Source organism: Buteo buteo, chromosome 22 (genome assembly GCF_964188355.1).
Source record: "Buteo buteo chromosome 22, bButBut1.hap1.1, whole genome shotgun sequence".
NCBI classification, from domain to species: domain Eukaryota; kingdom Metazoa; phylum Chordata; class Aves; order Accipitriformes; family Accipitridae; genus Buteo; species Buteo buteo.
The window spans coordinates 12,249,206-12,264,543 of record NC_134192.1 but is presented as its reverse complement, the minus strand read 5'-3'; the positions used below and the strand labels follow the sequence as shown (position 1 = coordinate 12,264,543).

Below are 15,338 nucleotides of genomic sequence, written 5' to 3'. Positions count from 1 at the left end.
ATGGGTAGCAGTTTAGGAGCCTTGTTTTTTCAGGAAGCCTTCGCTTGCCCCAGCATCCCTTGCCTGCCCCTAAGAAAGGGCATTTTATGAACAGAGGCTGTGGGAACCTCAGTTAGTCAAGTGCCAGTATCTCCTTTTAGGCAGCATTGAAGAAGTGATGCCAGTTATTTACCATACTGAGCCATTTCCAAGTTATCTGCTCCTGGGAAGAGGGAAAGAAGAAAAGTAGGAATTCAGTAAAGCAGGCTTGAAGCCTGAGTCCATCATTAAAACTCTTCATGAACCATTTCTACGGTTTGTTGAACTTTCCCTGTTTATAAAACCAAATGAGTTTTCACGTTCCTATCTCTGCTCAACGCAAGAAGCCTGGAAGCCCCCAAATAAGATTATTTCCTCAGGGCATTTTCTGCCCCAGGTGGAATAAAATAAGTAGTAAATTTCTCAAACAAAGCTCATTTCACCAAACAAAATCTTCAATGCAGCTTTGCAAGCCCAAGGGGCTCAAATAATACATTTGCATTTTGCAACCATGACAGTCTCCCTTTCAATCAACAGAAAAGGAGCCTGTGAATCCTTCTTAAACTGGCTGTCTCTAAAAGATATTTCAGACAACACAGAGTACTCTGGTGCTGTGGCTCCAAGAACAGCCTTCCGCCAGCAGAAATAGCTGTTAGGACCAAAACAAATGGAAAGACAGAAGATTAAGTAACAGAAAACCAAAAGAAAAATCTATAGAGATGCAGAGATTGCAAGGAAGATGGAAGAGGAAATAAAAGAGACACCAATGAGGCCAAAAAAAGATTAAGAGGCACAGACAGGCAGTGGGATGGCTGAGGAAGCCCAGCCAGGCAGGGGGAGAAAAGGCTGCTGGAGCGAAGGGATCCTCATCCAGGAGCCCCTTGGGAGTGGGGCAGCCCCCACAGGCAAATCAGCCCCTAACCGGAGAGATAAGTGCCTGGGGAGCACTGCCCAGATGAAGACCTCAAATGCAGCAAACTAGAGAGACACTGGTGCTGCAAGACGTGGGTTCAATTACCAGGAAGGGCACCTATGACACTCTGAAGCAGGGTCCCACTCCCTGCAGCTGGGGGAAGAGAAGCCCCTAAATTGTTGTTTTCTAACATTTTCTCCCCTTCCCTTTGCCTCCCCAGCCTCATTTTCTCTTGCTGCAGTTGATGTGTGCAGCCAATGGTTTAAGCATGCATCAGGAATTAACTGGGGGGGAAAAAAAAACAGAAAGAAGAATATAATTTAAGGAGTTCAAAGCTTAATCCTGCTGCATCCTATTTGGTTAGACTAGTTACCCCTGACTACTGGTCCATTTGTAAATATTCTGTGAAGGGTCAGTAGGGTGGCAAGTAGCAGAACTGGCTTGGAGTTTTCTATCAAATTGTTCTCCCAACAGAAAACCCAGCTTCTGTAAGATAAAAGAAGAGCAAAAAGTATTTTCTAGCAAAAGAGGAAAAATTGAGAGCAGAGTATGGGTATTTTTAGAGTCAGGCTGAATCAATACTATTCAGCGTGCTGCAGCTAATTGAAATATTCCATTTTGGGCAAGTTCGACATTAATTTGCGTCGGCATCAATGACCAAACACTCTGGGAAATTGCATTTCAAGTGCTTGAGGTTTGCCTCTCCAGGGATCGTATCCCACCTCTCACAAGGCCACTTGGCCTCTGGTTTTTAGCAAACCAATACCTGCTATCATGGGAGAAGTGGTCAAGCCAGGAAGCTCAGCAGATAAGAGCCCAACAAAGGTAATAAAGTGCTTAAACTGCAGTTCCCATAGGGTATGGGGGGGCGAGGCATGGTCAGGAAAACACCCATTCCAGCTGTAATGCAACCTGTCAGATGTGAAACATCAAAACACCGCTGATATTACAAACTGCATCACGCAGCCTTCAAGACTTCCCATTCGAATCAAAACTGTGGGTTTGGCTTTTCAGCTGGACTTGAAATATTTGGAATAGCTGAACTCCCTGCAGGTAAGTAGAATTTTGAGGAATTTAACAAATGCCTACTGTAATTAGTGAGGTTTCAATTGTACCAGCTTTCAATAGATGTCATGGTTAAAAGCAATCTGTACCAGTGTCTGCTGATGGGTATATAACCATCTATAACTTATGAATAGCTAGCATGCTCATGAAAGCTCATTCATTAATGTTTTATAAGCTATCTTTAAAAATTACCCATAATATAAAGAGCGAGAGGACAGGTTTTTGTGAAGGAACTCCTGGCGGAGGCTCAGCAGTGATGGGAAAAATGAGTTTACAAATTTCAAAGCCATTTTACTTAGCCTGACATTTGAGGTTTCGACTTCAATGTGAGCAGCGTGAGATTCACTCATGAGGCGCCGGGCAAAGAGCGGCACAGGCAGGGAGAGGGAAAGGTGCGGGCAAGGGACAGCCAGTAGCACCTCTGCCTGGCACCTGATTTGGGCTAATTCCCCAGCCCAGCCGAGGTCTGGGCTGGCTCACCTAACCTTAACATAAAGCTAAAGCTCCCCTTTAGCAAGGTGTAAAAACAGGTCTCATTTATCTCTCTCAAAGCCCCAGTGAACAACTCTAAGGAACTGCAAAGAGGTATGAGGATCATGGTTTTAAAATAAATAAAAGCTTTAGGCAGGGAAGACAGAGGTTTACAGGAAATTTAATTAGGATAGGCTGGAGGAAAAGTCAGTACCTCGCCACCCACCCCTGTGCACATGCTCTCTGGAGAGCTGGCTGCCACATCGGCTCACTTAGCTGCGAACAAGGGTCCCCTCGTACGCAGTTTAGGAAACAAATCCTCCCGCGGACCAGAGCAATATCCGCATGGCAGGCGGTGAGGGAGCAGCGGCAGCAGCATCAGTGAATACGTGACGGGAAGCAAAAGGGCAGCGGTGGGGAAGGCAGAGGCAGGGCTGTGGGCACAGGGGCTGCTGATACCCCCCCGCAGCCGGCCTGGGGACAGGGACCCAGCCCCAGCGGGCTGGAGGGGAAGGCGAGAGGCCAGTGCCCAGGGGCTGCCTGTGCCTAGGCAGGCAGGCAGCCGTACATCGATACGAGGGTCAACACCTACATGTCAAGGCACGTTCAGGACGCTTTTGCCTATGCAAAGTTAGGTCCAAGCAGGTGAAGCGGCGTGGGCAGGACAGGGTAGGAGCGTGCAGCTGGGCGAACGGCTGCACAGAGAGGGGTGCGTGGGTGAAGTAGGAGTGGCAGCATTGACGTTTCTTCATGCATGAAAATCCTTGATCGCTGCTGGACTTGTAACTCAGCAGACAGCATTTCAGCGTCCGTACCTGGCACTCTAAAGGCTTTTCTAAATTTTTTATAGAAGTCATGTATTATTTGCATTTCTCTCCCTCTGCACAGAGCTCCTCCCTCCCCACGGCTGGCAGGCTGTGCTGGGGGAGTCTCTGCCTCCTTTCCTCGAAGAGCTCTCCGAGCACACCAAGCCTCAGCAGAGGCTCCGGTGGGATGCAGAGGAGCAATGCAGAGCCTGTCACGGACTAACAGGCTTTCGTCTTCTCCCGACAGCTCCCAGAGGCTGGGAAGGCGAGGCTGGTGGCAGCGCTCTCTGTGCCAGGACAGCCGGAGCCTGCATGCCCAGGGACACCAACCCAGGTGGAGGGCAAGCAGCGTGCCCAGCCAGGGCTGGCCAGAGACCCCCCTCCCCATGCTGCAGCAGATCAGGTGTGCCGCTCATGGGTCGTTACACCATAAACAGCCAAACAGCTGAAGCAGTTTCATTTTCTTTTCTTTAAAAGAGTATCAAAAAATTAAAGGGGGGGAAGTCTCTCTTCCAGGTTAAAACTCATCCAAGCCAAGTCCTTGCCCAGAGTGAATTGTGCAGAAGCCAAATCTGAAAATTGGTTTTGCTGCAAAAATGCTGACAACTGTCCTTAGTGAGAGCACCTCAAATAATGCTAATGTAATAAGTCAGTTCAGCCACGAGGGACTGAACAGTCCCCGGGTGAAGGGCATGGGGACGGGGACGAGGGGAGGGTCAAACACAGCAGAGACGCTTTTTAGTGCTTTGCCCTGGACTACTTCACACAGGTACTGGCCCCGGGATATTTAAGCACAGCAAGAGGACTGCAGCCTTGGCCAACAGCCTCAGCGCTCACCACCTTACCCAGCATCAGCAGGGAGAGCCAAAACCAGGACTAGGACTCCAAGGCTAATGAGAGAGAGTGACCCCGTTCCTGGGAGCCTCGGCGCCATGGCGTCAGCACGTGGCGACCGGCAAGCAAGCCTCCAAAACCTGCCAGGGTGGGCACAGAGGGGAAGGAGAGAAGAGAAAAGAGATTTTATTTACTAGGAGGAAAGCAATCCACTTAGTTCAGTTTTTCCCAGCAGTCAGTATTTCTGGGGTCCTGTATTTGAAGTCCAGAGACCCCCCAGGGACCAAAGGCAGCAGCATCCCCTGCAGCACTGCTGGCCCTGGGGAAGTGGCAGCACGGGGTCAGAGCCAAGCAAGTACATACACATACAAACCCCCACCCCATCTTCACAGCACATCCAGCAGCTCCCCAGGTGCTTCAGCACCTGGCAGCAAGTGCATAGCTCCACTCCCAAAATGACCACACTGGTGGTTCTTCCACTCATCGCTTTCTCCTCCTCCTCACCCTGTACTCTCAGCCACCGCCCTCCCCTTGCAGTGGTTTCCAGCTCCCCTGCTACCTGTGCTACCTTGGGGACACCCACACAGCAGAACCACTTGCAAAGTCTCAAGACCCATTTTTTCCAAACATCTTTTTCTGGACAGTTAGGCCTTCATTTAATTCTGGTAATGACACTGCCAGAAATTATTATTAAGTTTGGGCACTGAGGCCCAAGATAGTGGGAGTGTTCAACTGTACTGCACTTAGTGTGCTCAGATTTTTCATTAATGCTCAGTTTTACCTTTATTGTGATGTTATTGCACATTTAACTGCCTTCCCCTTTTATGTATCTCATTATGTTGATGCACCTTGGAACAGCACTGCCAAGCAACAGCCTGTATAAATACAGCTCGTCGTGACGTCTCCCCAACACGACACCTCATGTCTGGCACACATGGGAATCAGCCTAGCAGAGGCTCAGCACCACAGCAGCCAGGCACAACCGGCCAGTGTAAGCCCCCAAAGCCGTAAATGAAGGCTCGCTTCAATCACAGCCTGCAGAAACCAGGGCAAGATGTTGTTGCCAGCCATATCTGACCTCTGGATTTCCCCGCTCAAGCACCAATATTGCAGAGCCTCAGGCAGCTTCTTCCAGCACAGAAGGAGATGCTGAGTTGAAAGCCAAACCCCAACACCTGAATGGCATTTCTCAGTGAGCGGAGGGTGCCCCAGGATGAAGGGGAAGGGTGAGCTATGCAAGTGCTACCAAGGAGCAGGGGTTTCTGCATGTGGACATGGGAGATGGGAACTGCCAACAGAAATCCCATGCAGAGAGAGCAGGGAGCTCAGCCAAGCAGGATGGAAACACATGGAGATCACGTATATCATGTATGTGCAGCGACGTGTATCTGGCTACCCTGCCACAGATGACTGGAAGAGGAGAAGGGGCACAAGGCCAGGCTGGGTCGTGTGTTATGCCACAATTCTGCATTTAGCTACCCCTGGTTGCCCCACAACACTTCGGCCCTACAGTCTTCCTGGATGCTGTGCCTAATCCTTGCTTTTTAGCTCAGTACAGCTGTAAGAGGACATGAGCTGCCATGCAGGCAGAAGGTAAGAGTCAGACACTACAAGTCCTTATCCACTCACCTCAGCTTTTGTTCTGGCAAGATACTCACTAATGGCAGGCACAGGGGAAAAAAACCCAGCGTTGGGCCCTAGCATTGCCTTGCATAGAGCATACTTCAGACATCTTACCTTTATCTTCTTTCCCATCACTCACTTAAAATCCTTGCAAATATCAATGCATGGATTAATTTTGTGCATGTGAGCATTTGACAGTGTGCTCGGGCCTTATTTAATCAGGATGTTACCTAGGGAAGCGCAGCCATCACACCAAAGGAGCACATGCTTACAAGGAGGCTGCAGGAGCCTTCTGGCATAGGCACACCTACACCTCTGGTGAGATAAACCCTGATTTGGGATGGCTCCTCTGGTGCCTGCTACCCTCCAGCTGAGAAGGGACACGCAGTCTTGGAAATTCAAGTATTTGCTGATGAAGCACAAATTAAGAGGCTGAACATCTGTTCTGTGGGAAATTCCAACAGTTAAGGGAGACTCATTCCAAATCACAACAAGGACAGCTAAAATGTTTGTTTCTTACAAGACAAATCCCAAACTCCTTCAATTAGCAGCTCAACAGATTTCTTTTCAACTTTTCCCTTTCATTTCACTTAAACTTGCATATTATACAATAGGATTTAACTGATTTTTTTTTTCCTAAGGCAATTTCAAACACTGGCCAAAAGCAAAAAAAACATTGCTGGCTTCCCTCTACCCTCCCCACACCACCATTGAAAAATTTCATTGAAATCAACATTTTCCCATTCAGCTGCTGATTTCAGTAAATGGTTTGTTTTGGCAGAATTTGCACTGCCAGCAGTTTTTGACCAGGGATATCCACACAAACGAGGACCCTTTGGTTTTGCAGCAGGTGCCTCCTGGCTCTGCAGGAACTGTTGACTCCTCTAGATCATTTTGGACCATCTCTGTTAGATTTGGTGAGACCATGGGCTGGGGAGATTACACACCAAAGGTAGGACAGAGCAGCTAAAGAAAAGAGGACCAGAAAATGGGGCAGCAAGGTAATTCAGAAAGAGTTAGGGTCAAGAACAGTGACAAAAGCCAGAAGCACATGGACCTTCCATGTAGGTGTATGTAAGACATGCCTGTCTGTGCCAAGAAGCTCTTAACAACCGCATTTCCACCAAACCTTGTTCATACAGTTTTCCTTCAATATTATATAGAGATGAAGGTCTAATTTTCTGCTTTGGGTAGTTCTGTCAAGGAAGGTGCTAGCCAAGGATAACAGGGCTGCTTGAATAAAGTTAAATTTGTGCTGAAGTCTCATCTCAAGCATCAGAACCAGTTCCATATACCTGCACTGGGAGAAAAATCTGTTTTCACTACTTGCCCAGGTGATTACTTTGTCAGCCATGGCTCAGTTTGCTGGCACAGAGAATGCCCTCAAAATGGGGCGTGAGAGAACATGGATAGCTGGTTTGCTGTGGCTGCACTTGCAGACTCGTGAAGGACAACATAGCATGGAAAATAGCTTGGCACTGTTTTCTACCACTTTCCTTTGGTTCTTGTATTGTATTTTTCCTGGGGAGCTGGATAGAAGAGGCTGTGTGGCATTTTCCTTGTTCTTTGGCTCCTTTACACTTACAGATGGATTGAGAAGCAGACCTGGTCCTGAGGATTGTGGCTGACATTCCTGATTAACACAGGGGCTTTAACTGTTGGTGATGAACCCTGGTAGCCTTGTGACATTGAGCCAGGGCTGGCCAGGCAGTGCTAGGGGAGCAGCAGAAGGAACAACCGCTTCCAGCACTGGTGCTCATCACCCTATTGCCAGGCAGGAAACATGTCTCTGGAGGATGCAAGGTCACTTTTGCAGAGGAGGAGGTTTCACCCTTCATACAGTTTAAAGGATCTTCCAAAGCTCCCCGTAGCCAGAGCCTAGTATGGTCCTCATGGCACAACAGCACTCAGCATCACCTCTCCCCTTTCCTGGGGCTCTTCCTAGTCCAGGCTCAGCACCAACCACAGGGATGCACAAAATCTCAGACTGTGCAAGTGCTTTTATAAGCCTAATAGCTACTGGCCACAAAGTCTCTCTAATAACAAGGTTTCTGGCCTGGCAGGTTTGTAAAACCAGTCCTGGTTTCAACAGCGCAGTAACAGCTCCTCAGATTTTAGCACAAAAGAGTCGCTCGTGGAGAGGACTGCCTGTCCCATAGCAGCTACTGCTCACGGCAGGGCAGGCGGGAAGGAGTCCCTCGGTGCGCAGCATCATCTTAAGCAAAGGAAAGCAATGGAAACACCCACGAGTGTGCCTCAGGAAAAGTAACACTGGGGCTCCTCCAGCCCGAACTGGTGCTGTCCTTGTAGAAGGCGCTTAAACAAAATGCTATTCAGCTGTCACTTCCCACTCAGCAAGGCTCTGAAACAGTCTTGATCTGAATACTTGCAGGGATCCCTGATCCTCTGGGAAGGGGAGGGAGGATGCAGGCAACATGCATTTAACTGCATGTAACCGAGTGAGGGTTTAGGAATGTTAATTGAATGGTAATAGTCTCAAAGAAGAAAAAAAAAACAAACCAAAATCTCTTACTAGGTCTCGCTCAAAGGAAACTGCACAGTACCTGTGAAGAAAAAAGCAGAATGCAAAGATTTCTAAGCTCAGAAAAGAGTGGTACAACTCCTCAGACTGACCCCTCTTTCACATAAGTTAAAGAACATCCCCCTATAGCTTCTGGTTCCCATCTATGCCTATGCAAGATGGAGCCTATAAGGACGGTGTGTGTTCAAAGCAGCTCTGCACTTCCTTCCTCCATCTGTCCATTGCTTATTTCTTAATGGCACAGTTAGCAAATGCATTCATCACTAATTCTGCAGTTGCTGGTAACCTCCACAGCTGAATCAAATGCAGATTTTCTAAGAAGCCCTGCTAACACTTTGCAGCTGGAATCCAGCAATACTTGAAGTTTACAGTTCTGGGGACTCTGAATTTTGGCAGGTCTCTTTATAACCACAGACCTAAAGGCATCATAAACATACAGACTCCTCCAATCTCCAGAGCATCACAGCATAACAACACTCCTGAGAAATACAACATTCCTGTTGGATGTGCAGTTTTAGAACAAGGAATTGGAAAAGCTTCTTTCTCCCCAAGACAGCAACGTGCTCCAGTCCCTGCTCCTACAGAGGTGGGTTTAGGAACCAAAAAGTGCTGGTACCTTCCAGATGAGCAAGGTACCCTAGTAACTATGTTATTGGGCATCTCCTGACTTGGCATACTGAGCCTGATCTTTTCAGAAATCCTTATTCTAGAAACCATTAAATATTCTGAAATGCCTTCCTAGGCAAGAGTGATTAGCACAGGCTTACTGCTGACAAGGGAAAGACAGATAGAGCTCCGGAGGTGGAAACTGAAAGGTAAAGCTTGCAAAAAAATCTGGGAGAGCAGCCCAGAGAGGGGGAGACTGCAAGCATCAGAAAGGGGGGAGTAAAGACAGAAGAGACCCATAAACCCACCTGGGTACATTTTTAAGAGTCACATCAGTATCTCTCCCAAATTACTGCCTCCTTGGAACCTGCACAGCCAAGGGAACAATCTGATTCACTTAGCAATAGTTTCACGATGCAGGCGGCATTCATGAAGCAGCCCAAAGGACGTATTTGTCCCATCACTGCACCCAGAGATGCTGTGTAACTGCAGTGTCATTAGGTCAGCACACCCACACGCCATGCACCTACACCAGTGGCGTGAGCTGAAGGAGTGCTGAGAGCTTACAGCTCCCGCTCAGCCCACAGCCCCCAGGACCTGCAGCTGCTCCACATCTTTGCCAAGTCAGGTATCTCAGGGAGAGCTGTGCAATGAGGAGCTGATGCTGGGAAGCCAGCTGGAAAACAGACTGGAAAGTAGAGGCAGCCCCAGTACAAAAGCCCAGATACAAGCACTTCCATGCAAGGAGCAGAGGGTGATCTAGACCCGGTGGGTGCCAAGCACATCCACTCACCTGCACAGTAGCACAGCCAAGCACAGCACTATAGGTGACCTCACAACACCTGCATATTTACCCCCAAAGTCAGGTGCACTGGCACAGCACAAGCAGCTCCTTAAAGCCCTTCCTCATTGCACTGGAGCCTCTGCAAAACAGGTCCCAGGCATCAGGAGAGGTCCTCTGCCACCTCTCAAGAATTCCAAAATCATCCAGACTGCATGGGCTGTGCTCTGCCCAACTGTCCCCAATTCTCTGTGAGCACACCAGCCTTGTGGTGGTCACTGCTATGCCTCTTCTAGTGCTTCTTCAGGTAAAGCTCCAAGCTCTCTCTGCAGAGACGGGCAGCCAGCAAGCACTCAGTGCAGCAGCAGCAGGAGCAATAAATGCAGGCGATGCACATGCTGCTCTCTGTGGGGAGGTTTTGCTTCAGTTCTCAATCACTTCAGCTAAAAAGAAGGGTCCCCTGGAATAAAACTATCTTTTTCTTTGAGGGCAGGGGCAGCGATGAGCAGACACGGTTTATCTGGAAGCCTGGAAATGACGGAATAAGACACCGTGGTGTTTCACAAGACCCTTGTCCTACTGGTTGTTTGCTTCCCTTTGTTCTGAAATGAGCTAACTGGGATACACGCATACACTGCACAACGCAGGCAGAGACACCCAAGCCGGCGCATACTGGAAGCCGTCCAGCCCTGCCAGCATCACGCTCTACCTGCACCAGCCAGCACAGGGGAAGGCTGGGTTTGTCAGCCTGGACCAAGGGGAGTGCTCTGCTTCCAGATTTCTCCGACTTGCCTCTCAGTTTAGTGATGCTTTGTGTCGTACAGATGCTGGTGAAGGCCAGAAGGTACTACAGCGTTTTATAGGCATCGGAGAACAAGAAACAGGCAGCAGTACCTCCGCCCACCTGAATCAAACTTAGTGTTTACCATCGACTTAGAGCACTGGCTCACGGCAAGAGGCACATGGCAGAGGAACCACACAGTCTTCAACTCACAAGCATGAAAACGTTTGTGCTTACCTACCCGAGAGGCACACATTGGCTCATCCCCACAAACACACACACTGCACAAGCCATGAACAACCTTCCCATCAATCTGCCACACACGTAAGGTATGAGGCACACGTGATGGTTACCGAATGTGTTGTCTGCAGCTCTGCAAGAGATGCCAGCAGAAAAGAACACTCGGAACCAGAGGAACAAGGCAAAGAAATTAAAGGTTCAGACCAACATGGAAATCTTGGGAGCAAGCCTTAAAGTGGATCTCTTCTGGAGAAAGCTGGTAACAGAGAAACAAGCTCTGTGCCCAACTCCCAACCCAGCTTTAATTTTTCAAAATGAGAAGCCGCTTGACAGTTTTTCCTCATCAAAACAAAATTAATCCCAGTATTGCATCTCTCTACTCAAAAACACATCCAGAGGGACTGTAGAGTGATTCACACACACAACCGCTATGGGAAACCGTTTGCACTCAAAGTGTAACAAGCCAACACTGATTCACCCACATAATTACAGGCAGACACTGATTCACAGCTACTGCAACTGCAGACAGACTGACTCACAATCAAAGCAACTGCAGACAGACTCAGGCTCACAAGCACAACTGGAAACACAACCGTGCTGACAATACCCACAGTCTGCAATCATATGTACACACAAATCCTTGGAAAACTAGCTAGCACCCTAACCAATGCGAATACAGTTAGCCAAGCCCTGCGCTTTTTGCTGGCGCTCTTGACCTTCACCCCACAGCCATCTTTCCTTCACCGATGGAACAATATCCACGCCTCAGCAGTTGTTCCTTCCCTGACAGCCCTCGCACTTGCCAAGCACAACTGTCAAAGCCTGAACCCAGGAGCAGAGCCATATGATGCATATTCAGACACACGATGCATACAGGCACAGTAAGTGTATATGGTGCAAGACATCAACGTACATCCACTTTGATACCATATATCTGTGCACTGACTGTGCTGACTTAGTGTTTCCACAATATAAGTAAATGCAAGCCAAGTATAATACATTTAGCCCACGGGCAAAGGAGATGGCAAAAGACTCACCACTGGGCAAAAGCTTGAAAGGCAGGATTATTTACTACACTCTCTGGCTGGGTATGTAATTATGTCAGCGTTCAGCCTGGGTATTGTGCTACTTTTTGTAAACAGTTGGCAGGAATACTCCTACTGAGATGACGGGCTGGGCTGCTTCTCCAGCGTTGAGAGGAGCAGGCTGAAGAGGGCAAGGTTTACTTCGAGAAAAAGAAACTGAAGTGAAAGAATGGATTAAGAAGGAAAAGATGAAGGAGAAGCTGAGAATGAAGTGGGACAGGCAGCAGTCTACAGACAACGAAGAAAGAGGAAAGGAGAAAGAACAGGAGGAAAGCTGCATGATGCAGACTTGTGATAAGAAGCTTCAGAAGCAAGGAAAAGCAGCAGCCTCCCAGTGCTGAGCGTGTCTCGCAGCAGTGCAGGCAATGCATCTGTGCATACCCACGCGCTGAGCTCTGCTGCACACTGTGAACCTGGAGGAGATGGCAGGGGAAAGGACGAAGCCTCCAGCCAAGCATGTGGCAAGGGGGCCAGGTGCAGCCGCAACCCCTCCAGCTGCTCAGAGGTCTCTCGGAAAAGAGCAGGAACGTCGGGCTCTCGCACTCCTGCCTCTGTGCATGTGTGTGTGCGCGCGCTGCAGGGCACCCAGCCACCACGGGCACAGGCTGAAGGGCAGGCTGGCAAACTCCACCAAACCAGCATCACCTCAAAACCACCTGAAATCCTTTATCCTCCAGGGTAAAGAGAAAGTTAAGTGATGGACTACAGAAAGGAGAGGACTTGCCTGAGCCACATGTAGCATCTTCTAGTTGTAAGCTGGACCTGCATCACCACCTGTTATTTTTCTTCTTCACACTCCCCACAAGGAAGCTAAGAGGACCAAGAGGTGAGGGAGCAAACCTGCTCTGCTGCTGCCGTCAGAACAACTCAGGTGAGCAGCTACTCAGTGCTGCTCTGGCCGGCTAGCCCACAACAGCGGGAGTCTCACGGAGGATCCCGGTTCTCCGTTTCTGTCTGAGGACGCTGCTGCGTTTGCAGCCAGTCAGCAGCAGATTCAGGGAAGAGACTACGGATGCAATTGGCCAGGGAAATGAACTATTTGTTCAATTATACTTCTCTTGTCCAGATGAGAATTGTTCTGGCGGAAGGCTGAGGAACAATGGAAAAGTGTTGCAGTGGGGACTGTCTAACGCTTAATTGCATTACGCTACTCCTTTTTAATGATCCATATCTCAGTCCTAGTAACTCTGGGCTGAGGAGGAAAGATCTGGAGCTCTTTTCCCTTTCCTCCCATACCAGCCTCAGACACTGCAGCCCCCCAAACTCCTTTTCCCCTCCCCCCTTTCCTCCCCACCCCGACACAGCATCAGTGCCCACTAGGCCTGGCTGCAGGATTCAGGGGGAAATTTGACTTTGCTTTACTACACCGTCCTCCCTGCTCAGCCCTTCCGCTGCATTCACCGTCCGGCCCTAGGAACGGGGCTCACTATTGTCCTCGTCCAGACATCTTCCATCGCGGCCGCTTACACCTCTCCCCGCTCTCCAGCCAGCAGTGCCAGGCGGGCGGGCTGCAGCCCCGGGGGTCCCCAGCGGGGGGGGGGACCCCGGCACGGCTCGGGCGGCCGCTCTGCTCCGGAGCAACACGCTCCGGAGTTGCTGCGGGAGCGGAGATGCTCCGACGCCGCGGCCGCCCTCCCGAGCCCCCCTGCCCGGGGGAAGCGAGCAGGGCAGACCCCCCCCTTCCCCCGCGGGGCCGCTGCTCCCCCTATTGTTCACCGGCCCGTGGACAATAGCCGGGGGGGCGGCGCAGCACCCGGGAGCCCCATCCCCGGCCGGGGGGTCCGCACCGCCCCCCGCGCCCCCCCCCCCCCCAGCCCCCGGCGGGGCGGTTATCTGCCGCTCGGCGCAGCTGCCGGGGAGGCGCGGAGCGGAGAGGGGAGACCCCGGGGGAGCAGGGACGCGAACCGCCGCCGCCCCCCGCACGCACTCACCGCCGCGCCGGCTGCCCCAGCGGGGGGCGGCCGGAGCCCGCTCCGCTCCGCAGCGCTCCGCGGGGCTGCGCGCCCCCGAGCCCACCGTGCCGCCCGGCCGGGGCTGCCAGCCGCCGCCTGCGCGCTCCTCCGGCCGCGGCGAGGGAGGGAGGGGAGAGAGAGAGAGAGAGAGAGAGAGAGAGAGAGGGAGGGAGAGAGGGAGGGAGGGAAGCAGCATCCCCCCGCCTTCCTCCTCCTCCTCCTCCCCGCGCCCCGGAGGAGGGTTTACCCACCCGCTTTGTGCGGAGCAGCCCTCCCCGCGGCGCGGGCGGCGGGGACGGGTCGCTGCCGCCCTCCCCGCCCCGGGTTGGGGCCGCCACCCCAAAGCGATGCGGTGCGATGCGATGCCCCGGGGCCCTCCGCCAAACCCCGGCCTCCCGGCACCGCGGCAGCCCCCGCCATCCTCCCAGCGCAGGAGGATGAGCGGAGCGAGGCTGGCTGCTCCCGACGTCTACCTGTTGAAGGGGGGAGCTCCCCGAGGCGCTGGTGCTCTGCAAGGAGGCGGCCAGCACCCCAAGGGCTGCGCTGCGCCCCAGCTCCTGCCGACCCGCCTCCTCGCTGCAAGGCCGGGCCGAAGCCCCCGGTCTGCCGGCGGGGCAGGGAAGTTTGGCCCGCAACTTGGAATTGCCGAGGTTTATATCGCAAGAGAACGGCACGCAGAGGAAAACAAATGCGGAGGGGGGGGGGGGGGAGGAGGAGAGGTTAAAACGCAGCAGGGAGCAGGCAGTGAAACCAAGGGCAGATTCAACGTGGCAGCGCGGGAATCCCAGAGGAAGGGCAATGAGACAGAGCTGGCTGGCCTTTGGAGGTTCTGCGGAGCCACACGACGGTGAAGCTGGGAAGGCGAAAGCTGACAGTAAGGCGCACTCAAAATATATTGTCCCTGCAGAGCTCTCCTTGTTAAACACGCACTGCAAGGCTCAGCCGCAGCTGTGACTCCAAGGTACATAACCATTACTCCATCACTGAGAATGCGGGATGAGATAAAGGATTGTAACTGCAGGCATTACTGACCACCCCAAAATTCCTCTAAGATACTCTTGGCTTTGAATACTTAAAATAACATGCAAACTTACTTCAGGGCAAGGGCCCTCAAGGCATGAGTGATTAAATCCAGTTTAACTGTCAGTTCTCTGCATTTTGATAGCAGAAACTGACCCAGTTCTTGCTTCCAGGAGAAAGTTGGGCACAATCACTGTTCTACCTTATCCCTACAGACCACAGCCATCCCGACTTTGGTGAGATAGGAGTATTCATCATGACTCGTTTCTGGACAGTAGGAAGAGAGCATAGGCTCTCTTTCAAAGCAAAATTTCTGCTCCTTATGATCTGAGCATGGGCTTTACTAATCCAGGTTTCCAGACTTATATCTGTTAGCAGCAGTTCAAATGGTAGCAGAGTTCTGCTTTCCTCTGCTGAATAGGGGCCATAGGCGAGACCTGATGAGCCTCACGAGATCTGAAGACCAACATCTTCGGAAAAACTAAGCTTAGTCCAAGACAGTGCCCTCCCAATCAAATCTGACATCTCTTGGACCAGAGGAGGATGAGTCCTTAGTGTTACTGCAACACTTGGCTCTCTCACAGGAACTTTGCGGCTACCA

General features: G+C 51.2%; 1 protein-coding gene across 1 annotated transcript in view; it reads right to left on the bottom strand.

The window, feature by feature from the left end:
- GABRA3 (gamma-aminobutyric acid type A receptor subunit alpha3) overlaps nt 1-13,725 on the bottom strand; it is a 70,161-nt gene extending 56,436 nt beyond the window's left edge. The window contains exons 1-2 of the mRNA XM_075054576.1: nt 13,697-13,725; nt 4,119-4,247 (exon numbers count right to left, since the gene is read on the bottom strand). Coding sequence (XP_074910677.1) covers nt 4,119-4,207 — 89 coding nt within the window. The 5' untranslated portion in view covers nt 4,208-4,247; nt 13,697-13,725. The remainder of the gene's footprint in view (nt 1-4,118; nt 4,248-13,696) is intronic.
- Between the last annotated feature and the right edge of the window lie 1,613 nt (nt 13,726-15,338).